At 41.8% G+C, this 16,029-nt stretch overlaps 1 protein-coding gene across 2 annotated transcripts in view; it reads right to left on the bottom strand.

Moving 5' to 3' along the window:
- Window positions 1-442: 442 nt before the first annotated feature.
- The window catches only part of lpar1 (lysophosphatidic acid receptor 1), a 100,657-nt gene continuing 85,070 nt past the window's right edge, over window positions 443-16,029 (bottom strand). For both annotated transcript variants that reach the window (XM_072588109.1, XM_072588110.1), the window contains exon 4: window positions 443-2,449. In XM_072588109.1, the coding sequence (XP_072444210.1) occupies window positions 2,151-2,449 (299 nt within the window). In that variant the 3' untranslated portion in view covers window positions 443-2,150. The remainder of the gene's footprint in view (window positions 2,450-16,029) is intronic.

Here is a 16,029-nt window from a genome sequence, read left to right as displayed (position 1 = left end):
AATTTAAAAGTTAGCTATGTAAAACATGTACTAGCACTAGGTAATGCTACAAAGTCAATGCATTATGACCTGATTATAAATTGTTATATTCCATAGTGGTGAATAGTTTCTGTAGTAATTACTATTAGTTCTAATATTTTACACCACCAGTGCAGAGATTGTAAAATACTACTTTGAACTCCTTGTGCACTAGGTCGCAGCATAATTACATAGTTTGTGATAACATGGTAATACTTGGAAGTTAAACTCAATACAAAACCTGTCATAATTTAAAGAAACTATTCTGAACAACTTGGGCACAAAAAATTATTCTTGAAAAACACCTTGCCTAGTCAAAAATACTAATTTAAACTTGTATAAATTGTACCTAATCCATGAAATATACAAAACAAATTACTAAATAGTAAAGATCTGGGAAAGGAATACAGGTCAAAATCTCCAATCCTGGTGCACCATTTAATGAGAATGCACAGTTAATTATAGGCATTACACATTACAAATTGCAGTAATGGTCCAGTAATGCATAGGCAATGCACAAGTTTACAGACACTCAACATGTCAAAAGCATTAAATATTAAGGCACCTTTATGTTAAACAAAAAAAAAACCCCAAGCAGAATTGCATCCAACATCGAATGGTTACAAAACGACAAGTTCTCCAACCTTCCCATCCCACCATTGAAAATTGTAGTAGTGTTTGGGATGGTTCTTCATTTCAATCGATCTATTAATTTGAGTGCAAAGGAGAATTGCTTAACTGAGCAGCACCAGTATTCATCTGCTACAAACAGTGGGGTTGGTTCAAAATACAAACCGAAGGAACACAATCAAAAGAGTTACTGGATTTCCATGCCATGCCATATTCATGCATCATCCCTTATTTTTAGCGGTTAGGAATTTTACAATGCTCAAATTTCCAAACTAACTCCATAGTAGGTAACTCTGCAACACAAATAGGCACTAGGCACCTTCTGAGGTGGGGGAGGTGTGAATGATGAAGCCATTGAACTAAATATACTTGTGATAATGGAAGTAGAACTGAAAAGGAGAATTCACAATCTTGAACGTAACACGGAACACTTAGTAACATCTCCTTTGGCAATAATAATGTAGAGTGCAGGTCTGCACGAGTCTTGTCAATTTGCGGGACGTATCAACAAAGTATCTTGCCTACTTGGATTTCACAAGGAACTGAAACCTGTTCGTGTGGAGCACACCAAGCTCAAGCGTCTGAAATCAAATAACAGGGCAATAGAGTTTGTCACTGGCATTTTAAAACACATCAGTCCATACTAAATAAATAGTTCATTTTTTTGCTGACAAATTTACACATTCAAAACCCACTTTCCATTTGTAACTTTACGTTTTAACTGTAATATGGCAACCAATGTGGAGTGCAATGAGCAGCAATTTAAAAGCTAACGCGGCAGTCTTGCTTGAAACAATGAACTATTTATTCAATAGGTCCTAACGATTGAAATCCAGAATACTCTATAAAACAAAACCTCATTTGCTGTTACAGAATAGTTAATTGTACCATTTTCTCAGATGTCCTGTAGAACACATGGTTGCAGAGGGTTGAATGTTGAAATCAAAAATCAAATCGTGTCAGCTTGGGAGCAACTGCTGTTTTTAAATTAAAAACAGAGACTGAGAAGGCACAAACGTTTCAAAGATTACTAATGACTTGCACAGTTTATATGCCCTGAAGAACAACCAACAGTCTCTTCAGAGGGAACAATCATAACTTTCTGGTGCTTATAAGAAGTTTTGCTTAATCAGTGAGTATTAACATGAAGCAATAAAAGGTTGCATCTGCCTGTTCTGCAAAAGTCCTTCTTAAGCATGCTGATATGGGTGAATAAAATAAGATTATTATATTATTAATAAGCCACAATTTCTACAGTTTGGCAGATAATACAACATAAGTACTTAAGACTTCAACTGGTGTTATGAAAGATGTCTCACACTATGACCTACTAAAGCAGGAATACTGGTCAATGTCTCATATTAGTTTGTAAATTGGCCGCTGGTGCTTATTTAGTATTTAGACTTCAGTGTTTAATTCACTTGTCCACAGCTGGTTCACATCTGTGTCTCTCCTCCATCTTGGTCGCCTTGCAGTGATCAGTGTGATCCTCTCGTCCCCAATTACACCATAGAATGGTCGTTGTGTATCCCGCTCAGGATGGTGTGGTTGAGGGAGGAAGCTGAACGGTCCGAGCCTTCGGCCGCGCTGTTGCTGCCCTCATTGCGCTGACAACACAAGATCTGCTTGAACGTTGCGCTCATCTCCTTGTCGCGGTAGGAATAAATGATGGGGTTCATTGCAGAGTTGAACTCGGCCAACAGCAGGAAGAACTTCTCGTAAGTGAGGACGTTGCAGTCAGAGCAGAACACATCGAGCAGCAGTAAAACCAGGCCTGGAGTCCAGCAAATAATAAATGCACCTAAATGGAGCAGAAACAAACACAATTAGAACTTGCAGCACAGGGCCAACTGCTCCTTACCAACAGTTATGCCCCACAAACCTCTTCCTACTTTATTTCATCACATCCTCAGTGTACTTCATCAGATACTGGGACAATGCATTCAATTTTCACCAAGTGCCGGTGTTGGACTGGTGGATAAAGTTAAAAATCACACAACACCAGGTTATAGTCCAACAGGTTTATTTGAAAGTGCAAGTTTTCGGTGCACTGCTCCTTCATCAGGTAGCTAGTGGGGCAGGATCACAGGACATAGAATTTATAGTAAAAGATCAAAGTGTCATTCAACTGATGTGATGTATTAGACAAATCTAGGTGGCTTCAAGTCGTTACCATATAGATTTATCTAATACATCGCACCAGTTGCATGATACTTTGATCTTTTACTTAAATTCTGTGTCCTACCTATATGCCCCACTGGTTAACTGATGAAGGAGCAAGTCTCTGAAAGCTTGCACTTTCAGATAAACCTGTTGGGTCCATAACCTGACGTTGAGAGATTTTTCACTTCAATTTTCACAAGGAATGGTCTGGTCCAGAATTTGCTCAATGCAAAATGTCAAACTTCAGGTTGGTTTCCAAGAACAAGCAAACTTTCGCTTTAAATATTACAGATGTGGTTGCACACTGCACATTCAGATTTGATGGTGAAAGATGGTTTAACAAAATGTTGTTGCCTTTAAATGACGAGGAAGAAACAATGCAGCCAGATCACAGAATCCCCTCAGCATAGAAGCAGGCTATTGGACCCACACCAACCCTCTGAAGAGCATCTGACCACACCCACCCCCATACCATAACCTTGTAACTCTGCATTTCCCATGGCTAACCCACTTAGCCTGCACATCCCTGGACACAATGGCCAATCCACCTAACCTGCACATCTTTGGACAAAAGCCACAGGGAAGGATAAATAAAGAACATTATTTAAATCATGTAGAAGATGACAAATCACAATTTTACTCTGGAAAGATAACTCAGTTTCTCTCTCTCCACCTGACAAAGGAACAGCACTCTGAAAGTTTGAGATTTTAAAATAAAACTGTTGGACTATAACCTGATGTCATGTGACTTCTGGTTTTTGTCCAAAGTCAGCATCTCCACATCTCTCTCTATAGATGTTGTGTGACCTGCTAAATATTTGCAGCATTTTGATTTATGTCAGATTTTTAGCATTTATATGGAGGTTTTCAGTGGAGTAGTATTTATCAAGCTTTCAGGCAATTTGTCAACACAAAAACAGTGAAAATTATTTCTCAGTTTAAGTTTGATTTATGGATTCCTTGGCTAAAACCCTATACTCCTATGAACCCTACCTGACTGTACCTCCTCCAATCCTCTAATCTTTGGCGCACACTAATTCTTTGAAAGTGGCTAGAAGTAGAAAAGTACTGAAGGAAGGAAAAGAACAGTAGAGGGAAAGGAAGTGCATTTATATAACAGTTTGTACATTCTTTCAAAGGGCTTCACAGACATTGAAGTGGAGCTGTTATTGTCCTGCAGGAGATGGCAACTAGCAAATTCACCACAAAATCCTATCAGTAAACAATGAGATAAAGGACAAGTTAATCTGTTTAGATGCTAATCTTTGGGAGAATGGTTGTTAGCCGGTATCTTCCCATCCTTTGCTATTTCCAAATAACAAAGTTACAAATCACACAACACCAGGTTATAGTCCAACAGGTTTAATGGGAAGCACTAGCTTTCGGAGCGCTGCTCTTTCATCAGGACAACCACTTGATGAAGGCGTAGCATTCTGAAAGCTAGTGCTTCCAATTAAACCTGTTGGACTATAACCTAGCGTTGTGTGATTTGTAACTTTGTACACCCCAGTCCAACACCAGCATCTCCAAATCATGTCCAAATAACACCACCTTTTACAGCCGTCTGAACAAGTTGATGGGCTTCAATGTCCCATCACAATGATGGAATCTCTGATACATTGCCCTAAGCTGCAAGTGTCAGACTTGATCAGTTGTTGGCATCTGTAGCACAACACTAAATGTATTTTCAAAACGTATATAATCTTGCTTTTTTTTAAACAAAGAAGATATTTTCTGAACAGAAACTCCAGGAGAAAAGTAAAACATTTTAAGCCACTATGCGGCCTCACCAAGCTGTTTTCATTCTGAACTCATCAGCATTGTAAGTACGTGTTACAGGAAATTATGTAAACTGAAACAATGCCATATTTTCACTTCTAACGATGAAATTCTTGCAAAACAGAGGAAAACACGATTGAAGTTTTAAAAGAAAATGAACCACTGAAAACATTGCATTATACTTCAAAACAGTTTGCAATGCACGTTAATGCAACTGTTTTATCCCAGGAGAGAAACAAAAGGGTGATTCAAAGGATCATTTTGTTTATTTTGAGTATTTCTTCTGAAAAACTTTGCTTTGTAAAAGGATTCTTAAGCACAAAACTTGGAAAATATACCAAGACGTTTATGAAGTAGTTTCAAAATAGGTGGAGACTTTTCAGTATATTGAAAAGGAACGCAAACATCCTGAGTTAAGAATGTTGTCCAGCTGTAACATTTCTTTCATGGGATGTAGATATTGATAACGGTAAAATATAGATGTTCAATTTTCAACTTCCATTACCGGATTTTAAAACCTGGGACTTTCATGGACTGAATTGGGTACGAAGAGGAAAATAAAACACCGACTTAAACATGGCTGCTGTAATCACCTGACCACAGACCATGAAGCGACCAATACACAAGAGCCAGCTTGAACAGAAATTAACATGTTTTCAAAGACACTGAAAATAATCAAATCTCCTGTCCCATTGATGGAAAGTTCACACGTTGGAGCCAAAAAAAATAGTTTGCAATTAGCCAATGAACCACTAAATATGAATGAGTTGTATTTCAAAACAACTGCATTTGACAGAGCCGAGAGAGATGGATTTGGAACTGGAATTGGAGAAGTCTCTCTCGCACTCGCCCTGCTCTCTCAGCCCCTCGAAAGACAAAACGCCCGGTGAAAACCTAAACTGGAGAAAATTTCTGCCCAACAAGCACTCAAACACATTTGTATTATTCACAACTTGTCATTATCCACTTGCCTAACTGATTGTGGTCTCCAACTTGAACCCAACACCTCAACGATTTAACATTGCATATTGTTTCATCTTAATTTAAGTTGTACAGCAGCACCTTTTTCAACCAGCACCTGCTTGTGTGTTTGATATTGCATCTCTTATTTTGCAAGGGATCTTACATTGAATCCCTGCAGTTTGGAAGCAGGCCATTTGGTCTATTGAGTCCACACCGACCCTCCAAAGGACAACCCACCCAGACCTACACTCCACCTCACCCTCATAACCCTGCATTTCTTATGGCTAATCCACCTAGCCTGCACATCCCTGGGTACTATGGTCAATTTAACATGGCCAATCATCTAACCTACACATTTTTGGATTGTGGGAGGAAATCAGAGCACCTGGAAGAAACCCACACAGACACGGGGAGAACGTGCAAAGGCCACACAGATAGTCGCCCAAGGGTGGAACTGAACCCTGGTCCCTGACGCTGGGAGCCAGCAATGCTAGCGACTGAGCCCACCATGCTGCCTAAGTTTGGCAAGCAATTACTTTTCTCTTTCTTTCACTCAAGAAAACCATGAAATTTCATAGGAATTCATGTCTTACTAACTTGGTTGAGTTTTCTTTGAAAAGATGACAAAGATGATTAATCGTCTGTATGGATTTCAGCAAAGTATTCCACAATGTTCCAGATGGTGGACTGGTTGGAATCCAGAGGGAGCTAGCCAATTGGATGCAAAATTGGCTTGAAGATAGGAGATAGATGGGGGTGATAGAGGATTGTTTTTCTCACTGAAGGTCTAAGACCAGCAGTATGTCAAAGGGATCAATGCTTGGTCTGCTGCGTTTCGTTTCATTTATACAAATAATTTGGATATGAATATAGGAGGTACAGTTAGTAAGTTTGCAGATGACACCAAAATTGGTGGTATAGCAGTGATTATCTCAGAGTACAACGGGACCTGGATCAGATGAGCCAATGGGCTGAGAAGCAGCAGTTGGAGTTTAATTTAGATAAATGTGAGGTGTTGCGTTTTGGTAAGGCAAATCAGAGCAGGACATGTATACTCAATGGTAGGGCCCTGGGAAGTGTTGCTGAAAGAAGAGACCTAAGGTTGCAGGCACATGGTCCCTTGAAAGTGGAGTCGCAGGTAGACAGGCATTTGGCACGTTTGCCTTCATTGGTCAGTACATTGAGTATAGGAATTGGGACGTTATGTTGCAGCTGTACAGGGCATTGGTGAGGTCACTTTTAGAATACTGCATTCTGGTCTCCCTGCTTTTGAAAGAATGTTCTTAAACTTGAAAGAATCCAAAAAAGATTGACAAGGATGTTGCCAGGATTGAAGTGTTTGAGCTATAGGGAGAGGCTGAAGGGGTGACTTTATAGAGGTTTATAAAATCATTAGGGGGTAAAGTTCTGAAGCGTCACTGGACCAGCAATGTTAACTCTGCTTCCTCTCCACAGATGCTGTCCAACCTATTGGATTTTGGTATCATTTGCAAACGTACTAACTATAGCTCTTGTATTGCTGGATTTCTCCAGTAATTTGTGTTTGTGTTGCCTCCTGATCTCTGCAAAGACATGGATAATCAGCAGGTATCGTTTCTTCCCCAATTGTTTTAGGTCCTTCCCTAGCCCCACCTCATTGTCACTCAATCCTCCCATTGCAACCACCTTTCCCAATCAAACTGGACCAATCTCAATTAACCACAGGCACATGACATTGACAGTGGTCTTCGACCAGCCAATTTTATTCTAGACAGCTCACTGGATCATCAGTAATTATGTTCCAACATCAGGGGTATCTCAGTATCTAGGTGTAGGTGCAATGTGCACAATTTAATCTCCAGGTAAACAGTTCTAAAGAATGCTTTCATTTGGGCGCTCTGCGTGGTCCAACTGGACATTTCCTCAAACCAATTTTCTCTCAATTACCCATTCCATGCAAAGACAGATTTCAGAATTTCAAACATAAACGATATGCCACAAAAATCAAACTTGTCAACTTTTACATGAAAAAAAAGTTGCTCTAGAAGCCAAGTTTGGCCACAAAATTGGCCACAGCCCCAGTTCAAATTAATGGAGATGCTGTTAATTGCAGCCTTCTGTGGGTTATGGTGGAGGCTCAAAAAAAAACTGAGATTGGCACAAGACACCAATAGGTACTTTCTCAAAGCTTTTAAATAAATGTATTTTTAAAAATGACTACAAAAATGACTAACTCAATATAACCAAACACTTTTTAAAGAAAACATTTTAGAATATAATCTGTCAGCTGCTCTTGTTTACAGTGAATGCTATGTTGGTTGTTGGGCAGTTTATAGAAATAATAATTTAGGGGATGGGTGGCTAGGCTGGGCTGGCATTTATTGCCTATCCCTAGCTGGTCTTGAATGGGTGTTGGTGAGCTGCATTTTTGAACCATTGTAGTCCATTTGCTGTAGGGTGTCCCAAAAAGCTATTAGGGAGGGAGTTCCAGGATTTTGACCCAGTGACAGTGAAGGAATGGTGATATATTTCCCAGTCAGATGGTGACTAGCTTGGAGGGGAGCTTGCAAGTGGTGGTGTTCCCATGGATTTGCTGCTCCTGTCCTTCTAGATGGAAGTTGTCATGGGTTTGGAAGGTGTTGCCTAAGGAGTTTTGGTGACTTTCTGCAGTGGATCTTGTAAATGGCACATATTGCTGCTGCTTGTGGGAGTCAATAGAGGAGGGAGTAGATATTTGTGGCTGTGTATCAATCAAGTGGGCTGCTTTGCTCTGGATTGTGTTAAACTTCAAGATTTGTCGGAGCTGCACTCATCCAGGCAGGTGGGGAGTATTCCATCACACTCCTGACTTGTGCTTTATAGACAATAAAAAGGTTTAACAAGTCAAGCACCAAGTTACTCACTACAGCCTCTGAACAGCTCTTGTAACCACAACACTCATATGGCTAATATGATTTAGTTTCTGATCAGTGGTAACCCCCAGAACACTGACTGTGGTGAAATCAGTGATGGTAATGCATCAAGCAGGCGATGGTTAGATAGTCTCTTCTTGGAAATGGTCACTGCCTAGCATTTGTGTGGCAAGAATGCTACTTGCCTTTTGTCAATCCAACTCTGGATCTTTTCCATTTGTTGCGTTTGAGCATTGACTGCTTCATTATCTGACGAGTTGTGAATGGTGCTAAACATGGTTTAATCTTCAACAAATACCTCTACTTTTGATCTAATGATGAAGGGAAGTTCATTGATGAAGCAGCTGAAGACAGATCTAGCCAAAGATACTACCCTGAGGAACTCCAGGAGCTGAAGTGATTGACCAACTACAGCCACCTTCATTTGCACCAGGTATGATTCCAACTAGCCAAGAGTTTTCCCTGATTGACCTTAACTATAATTTTGCTCAGGCTCCTTGATGCCACAATTTGTCGAATGCAACCTTGATGTCTAGGGCAATCACTTTGGAATTCAACTCATGCCCATGTTTGGAAGAAGATCTGGAGCTGAATGACCATGTTGGAGTCCAAACTCAGTGTCACTGAGCAGGTTATTGCTGAGCAAAATGTTGCTCAATAGTACTATTGATGGCAACCTCAATCACTTAACTGATGACCAAGAGTAAACTCATGGGACCATTAGATTTGTCCTGCTGGGTGTACAGGACACACATGGACAATTTTCCACATTGTTGTCTAAACGCCCATATTGGAACTAATCTGGAACATCTTGTTTTGAGAAAATATGATGAATAGAAATACATGGAAACTGAAACAGTTTTCAAACCTGGAACAATTTAGAGTATAATCGAGGTGCAAAGTGAAAACTCCAATGCTTCAAGATACATGTTTGGTTATTGTGTTAAGAAGAGAGGTAACTTTTTCTCCCAATCACCCCATTTACAATGGCTGACTATCTTCCTTCTCCCCACTCCTACTGTACAGTGTGCTCCTGTGCCATCATCATTGAGGAACAAATAAAAATACTGACAATTCTGCTCAGGTTGCTGGTTGGCTGCTTGGAATGAAGTACTTGCTAATCTTTAAACGGGAAGTGAATATATGTTCAATTATCATTGGTTAAACACTCAGACTGTTTAAATTTCTGACCCAGACAAAATTGAATATATATTGGCAGTGTGCAATACATATTTAAGTAATAGTATACATTATTTAAACCCACAGTGTAGAATTCGAAAGTCAGTTGGGGTTTAGTAGGGCGACAGCCACATACCCCTAGTCGGACATTGTACTGAATGGTCCGATGCTTCTTTGACACTGTCACCAACTCACAGGACGAAGAACAAGAACAACATTCTGGATTGTAGACAACAGGTCCATCAATATTTAAATGAAAAGGAACAATAAGATTCACAGAGAGAGGAGCTGAGGTAGATGCGGAGTTGAGTGATGGTGCAGAGGTAAAAGTGGATGGTTTTCAAGGATATGTGGTCTAAACTCATCTCGAGAACAAATATAACCCCAAGATTGTGAAGAACCTGGTTCAGCTTCAGACTAGTGCCAAAGACAGGGATGATGTCAGTAACTTAGGGAATGGAGTTCAGAGCAAGGACTGATAACGATGGCTTCATTCTGTATTTAAAGTCATGTGTTTCCTATGCTGCGGCAAACGTAGCTGCTGTGGAAGAGAGGTGCCGATGAAGTAGAGTCATGTGTTGTGGTGAGGGTGACAACTAATGCTGTGCTTTCAGATGGTGTCACCAAAGGGCAGCATGCAAATGGGAGAAAAATGAGGCTGACAATGGCAGATCCCTAGGAGGCTCAATGAGGTAGCTGTGGTGAGCATGGAGAAAAGTCAGTATGAGTGATTCTCTGCCTAGCGATTAAATAGGGAAGAACTGAAACAGGTGCGAACAGTCCTACCAAACAGCAGAGAGGTAATGGATCAGGGTGATATGGTCAACAATACCAAAGGGCAAGCAGTCAAGAAGATTGAAGAGGGAGCCATACATACCTTTGTCAAAGGCATATGAAAGTCAATGTGTATCTTACAAGAGCTGTTTTAACACTGGCAGGTCCAGAAATCCAGTTTGTGGAGGTGGTCTCAAGCATGGAGTTCCAAGAAAATCATAAGGATATGATCATACAGTACTCTGGCTCAACTCTACATTAACACTAGTTACAAAAGTAGATTAAAATGGCTTTAGAATATCATATCTGGACTGAAATATGTGACTTTGGAATATTATTACACCATAGCTTAAAAAAACACCAGGTTTTCCTTACATTCATCGAGAATATGCCAACTATCCAGCAGTACATATTTGTATGCCCCAGTGTATTTAGCCTTATACAAAATGGAATGCAAAGGCAGCAGCAAAGGATTCAAGAGCAAATGTGTGACTAATAAACTGGAACCCTCACTTTTTCCACAGGAGAAGGAGTTGCAGTCTTATTCTGATGCTACTACAACTCAAATCATTAATCCTTCTTGCAACAAATCCACTGGTGTCTGAAAAGACAGGTTAATATTGCTCTATTATTGTGCAAACCTCAGAAATACGCCATATATTTAAGACAGTGAGATAACATTACAGTAGGAGTTCTCACATAAAATATCTCCATCTTACTCTCAGTATAGTTAAGCAAGCAGCCAGTCAGACAGAGGCAGTCAACTAGTCAGTCAGCCAGTCAACTACACACATAATATGATTGTGAGTACCTTAGCCAGACTGTATACATCTGAGATATCACAGTATATGTAATTCTTTATTAATCAGTTTAAAGATGTCTGTCTCAGTAAGTACCAGAGTCTCTGTGGCACGTGCTATTTGAGCTAACGTATAGAAAACTACAATCAAAAGTCAGACTGTATTCTGGAGAATCTTCACTTGAATTCTAATGTGACCTGGATTTCAATTACCTCCCCGTCACTCCGACCCCAGTTGTGGCCTCCTGGTGTTAAAACTCCCACTTATCCCCCAATATTAGCCAGCAATTAACATCAGCTGACCCCATGCACTCCTGACCTCACTGAGTTCCAACATCTGCTTTTGGGGTCCTCACACCTTTGTTATATTTGAAGCCAATATATTGTCAATGACACTGTGCCTTTAGCAAAAGATTTTCTTTTCATTTCTTTCCAATAGCTTTCGATTAAACAAAAAGAAGAAATGGCTGGAGAAGCTCAGCAGGTCTGGCAACATCAGTGCAGAGAGGAAACAGAGTTAAATGTTTAGAGTACACTGACCTTAACTGAAAAAGGGTCACTGGACTCAAAAACAAACTGTTTTCTCTGTCCACAGATGCTGCCAGACTGGAGTTTCTCCATCCTGCAGATATTTTAAAATAAAGTTGTTCTCAAATATCAGTTCAGTTTGGAAGTAATGAAAATACCAAAATCATGAACCTAACTACACGGTCCTTTTTAGCCAGACTTTCAGTCACCTGTCCCTATATAAAATAGAGACACACAAGATGATTGTTGTTAATACCAGTAAGTGCCCTGGAGCATGAATAAGTTATATTCCAGTGGTTTAGAGGCACCACACCTTGTTCAATACAGTAGACACAGCACAAATCAAGAGGTTACAAACTGGTATTGCTAACTGGGCAATCAGTAGATTAGATTACCTAGAGTGTGAAAACAGGCCCTTCAGCCCAACAAGTCCACACCGACCCTCTGAAGAGTAACCCACCCAGACCCATTCCCTCTGACTAATGCAACTAATACTATGGGCAATTTAGTGTGGCCACTTCACCTGGCCGACACATCTTTGGATTGTGGGAGGAAACTGGAGCACCCCGAGGAAACCCACGCACATATGAGTCTGTCAAGCCGGGCAGTACAACAGAGGTTGCTGAATTCCCTCAAATGAGGGAAGTGTGGCCTCTCTCTGGATGGGACAGACATTTCTTCTTATTGAAGTGTCGATCCTGTAGTGTATGGGGGAGGGGGTGCGAGATTGTGAGAATTCTGGATTAAAAGGGTCACTGAACCTGAAACACCTACTGTTTTCTCTCCACAGATGTTGCCAGACCCGCTGAGCTTTTCCCAGCGACTGTAAATATGCTTCTATACTCAGAGTGACAAATGAATCCTTGTACACCTAGCCCCGATAACCTATTTACTGTAGACTGTGTAGTTTTGTCAGGAAGGTGACACTGTTGAAGCTTCAGTACTTCAGAAAGCAAACAGGCTGAGAGCAGTTCACGAGATATACCTCCAGACTTTCCACACACCGAGCTCAAATAGATCATGGAAGAAAAGTAAATAGACATAGGAAGGAACAAAAAAAAAGACCATTGTGTGACCTTCATAAACAACTTCAAAATGTTTAGATAAGCAAATAATTACTTGAAAAGATGGCAAAAGTTAAAAATCACACCAAACCAGGCTATAAGTCCAACAGGTTTATTTGGAAGCACTAGCTTTTGGAGCACTGCTCAAAGGAGAGGCATTCCAAAAGCTAGTGCTTCCAAATAAACCTGTTGGACTATAACTTGATGTTGTGAGATTTTTAACTTTGTCCACCCCAGTCCAACACCGGTAGTTATTACCTGGATTGACATGACTGTCCTTGACCAAAGCAGCATTAAAAAAATAGTTGAGGGGGGAAGACTTTGGAAACCGATACTTCAATCTCCCGCAGAGCCGATAAAACATTTTGGACTAAAATTCCAACCTGCATGCCATGCAGTCCTGGAATTCCAAAATGCTCATGGTCCACTCGTCAGCCAGACGAGGCACCTGTGCAGGGAGGCTGAGTGTACAAGTGGAGCACATTCCTTCCTGGCTTGATCCAGAAAATTTCAACCCCAAAGTTCACAGGTTAGAATTTCCGCACAGAGAGGTGGAAATAGGAGCTGCGTTTGTACAGGGGTCAACGCTGCTGCAGCAGGCAAGTTAAGACTTTTCACATGGGTGAGCCTTTAGTTGGGCAGCAAGCCCATTTCCATGCTGATTAAGGGCAGGAAGTGGGTCCCAAAACTGGAAGCTAATCAAACCAGCTTTTCATGGTTTCAGGAGAAGCAGCTAGCTTCTGTGAGACACAAGACACTGGGGAGGGCACCTCAACAAGATGGCGTCCTCTCAGCCACTTTCCAAACAGCTGTGTGCGCGCGTTAAGGAATCCCTTTGCAAAGGAGCTTTTAGCTTCACCTCCAGCTCAAGGCCTGGTGGCCTAGCCTTCGGGCCTAAAACTGGTTTCCTGCCTGCACACAGCCGATCTCTCCCCCCCTTCCCCCACCACCTTTAGGTCAGGATTTGAAAACTTCAGTCTACCCTCTTCAACTTATCTTTAAATGAGCCAAAAATATAAACAAGACATTGCTACAGAAACACATATTGGTCCACCATTCGGCAGAATTAGTTGTATCAGTTCTGTTGGGTTTCATAGAGGATTCCTTTCTGTATCCCTTAGTGGGATTTTTCACACTATTCTCAGAAACCCACCTATGCACCACTCCCCTAAGCAACGCTCCCTGTATGCTGCACTTGTGCATAGTACTCTATTCTCATTGATGTCCACTTCCAGATTTCACAGCCATGCACGGACTTCAGCATGCAGAAGAAAAACAAAATCAGAGAGAACACTACCTCCCAGTTACCCTGCTTGCCCTTCCAAAGGCAGATGTATTTGCCCCACATCAGCACCAGTTACGCTCCAGGTCAAGCATTGTCAAGCAGGAGTTACCCTTCATGGTGCATATAGGGTGAGAGGAGAACCAGAAAGAAATATTTCTCAGAACATGTGTGTGGCACAGCTTAGACCTCGCTGAGAATACAAGTGCAAATGAAGAAAAGTGTCACTATTTAAAAACCAAGCTACACGGGTCACCTATCTTTAGCCTTGTTCCATCTTAAAACCCAGCCCAAGGGAATGGTATACTTTTCCCAATGCCCACTACTTAGTCACATCAATTATTGTGCTGCACTGTCAGTTCTGCCAAAGTCAGTGATTGCGACTGTTAATGACCTCTCTCCTATCCCTTGCAGTAGCCCATATTATCCAATGCACAAACATCCCTCCCCGTATATGTTGAGTTGCACCGCTCCCCCCGCCTTAACAATTATTGTCCTTTTTGCATCTCAACAAACCCCACAATCAACTTCCCCAATGTCTTTACCACAGCAGCGGTCCCTGATAATGAGCTGATCTCCAGATCTTACTGTGACCAAATCTCCCTGACCGACTTGCATGACATCCCTAACTGATCAGTATCCCCGACTGGTCAATTTGCAGCTCCGTCTGGTTAGTCTGGACTGATACGACTAACTGTGGCCCACTCCTGGGTCTGTAGAGGAATAGTGCCCTGACCCAGAGTCTCCCAAGCAACCGACAGACCATATCTGAGCCCTTGCAGCTTTAAGGCAGATGATGCCCCAACTGGGACCACCTGACTGAAGACCAACTCCCTTGGCCTGACTGCCCACATAGATTGAGACATTGCATCTGCACAACCGAATGGTTGTGTTTACACTAAGTTACATTCCTTGCAATCACACAATGCAGGTGGGAGATTAGCAGTGCATAGTGCCATGCAGCAACATGCCCACAATGTGCCAACATAACCATGTGCCTGGCTTTGCGTCTGTGCTAAAGGACTGTGAGCCGTCATGGTCTGGCAGAGGGAGGCAATGCACAAAAAGGGAAGACAAGGCAGAGATGCCATAAATACCCTGGGTGGGGGGGGCGGGGTGGGTGGTGGAGGTGGGGAGAGTGAGCACGCATGAAAGAGCAAGTGCAGAGCCCCCGAGATGCATCCTGGTCCCTGGTCCAAACCGCAAGTTTGCTGTTCTCTGCACACAGTGTCCTGCCGGCAGTGTTACCATGGTATGCTCTGAGGTGCAGCATTTTGGAAGTGGTACAGAGAGGCTAGAGTGCATCCAACGAGAACATCCACAGAGACAGGCTGCAGGCAATTACCAGGCCTGGATTCTGCTTGGAAATGTTGCTGTCCAAGATGAAGGAGCAATTGGTGGCACGAGTCACCAGGTACCCACTCCGACTTTCATGTCAGGAATCATCGGTGTCTAGTTTCTATCCAGCAAATGGCAAAGTAAGAAACTGCATAACACCAAAGTGTGATTGGGGAATAATGGAAAACTGCTGCATTCAAATGGATGCACTTAGGTCTCTTCCCACCCACTCCTGGAGATCCTCATCTTGTGGTTCAAGACTCGGTTGGAGGCCTTTCACCCTCGATGTCGAGAATCTCACTTCTGCTGATCTCACCATGTTTTCTCCAGCGAATGTCCCATATTGTTCAGGGGCTGGCAAGGTTCTGCCCAGTCAGTCTGGCAACCTCTGTGTAGAGCAAAATAAAGTTTTGAAGTGGATGAGCCTTCAAACTCCTCTGCTCAGAGTTCTAATGAAATGGTCACTGATCTGAAACGTTAATTCCATTTCTCTCCCCGTAGACGTTGTCACCTGCTGTGTACCATTTTATTTTTCATTTCTGATTTACAGCATCTACTGCTTTCTCTTGCTGAGCCCATTCGCCTGGTCATCACTTGGGCACAGCAGTCTTTCCAGGTCAG

The sequence above is a fragment of the Chiloscyllium punctatum genome, chromosome 2 (genome assembly GCF_047496795.1).
Source record: "Chiloscyllium punctatum isolate Juve2018m chromosome 2, sChiPun1.3, whole genome shotgun sequence".
NCBI lineage: Eukaryota > Metazoa > Chordata > Chondrichthyes > Orectolobiformes > Hemiscylliidae > Chiloscyllium > Chiloscyllium punctatum.
The sequence above is the reverse complement of the archived record's forward strand: the minus strand, read 5'-3'. Positions and strand labels throughout refer to the sequence as shown.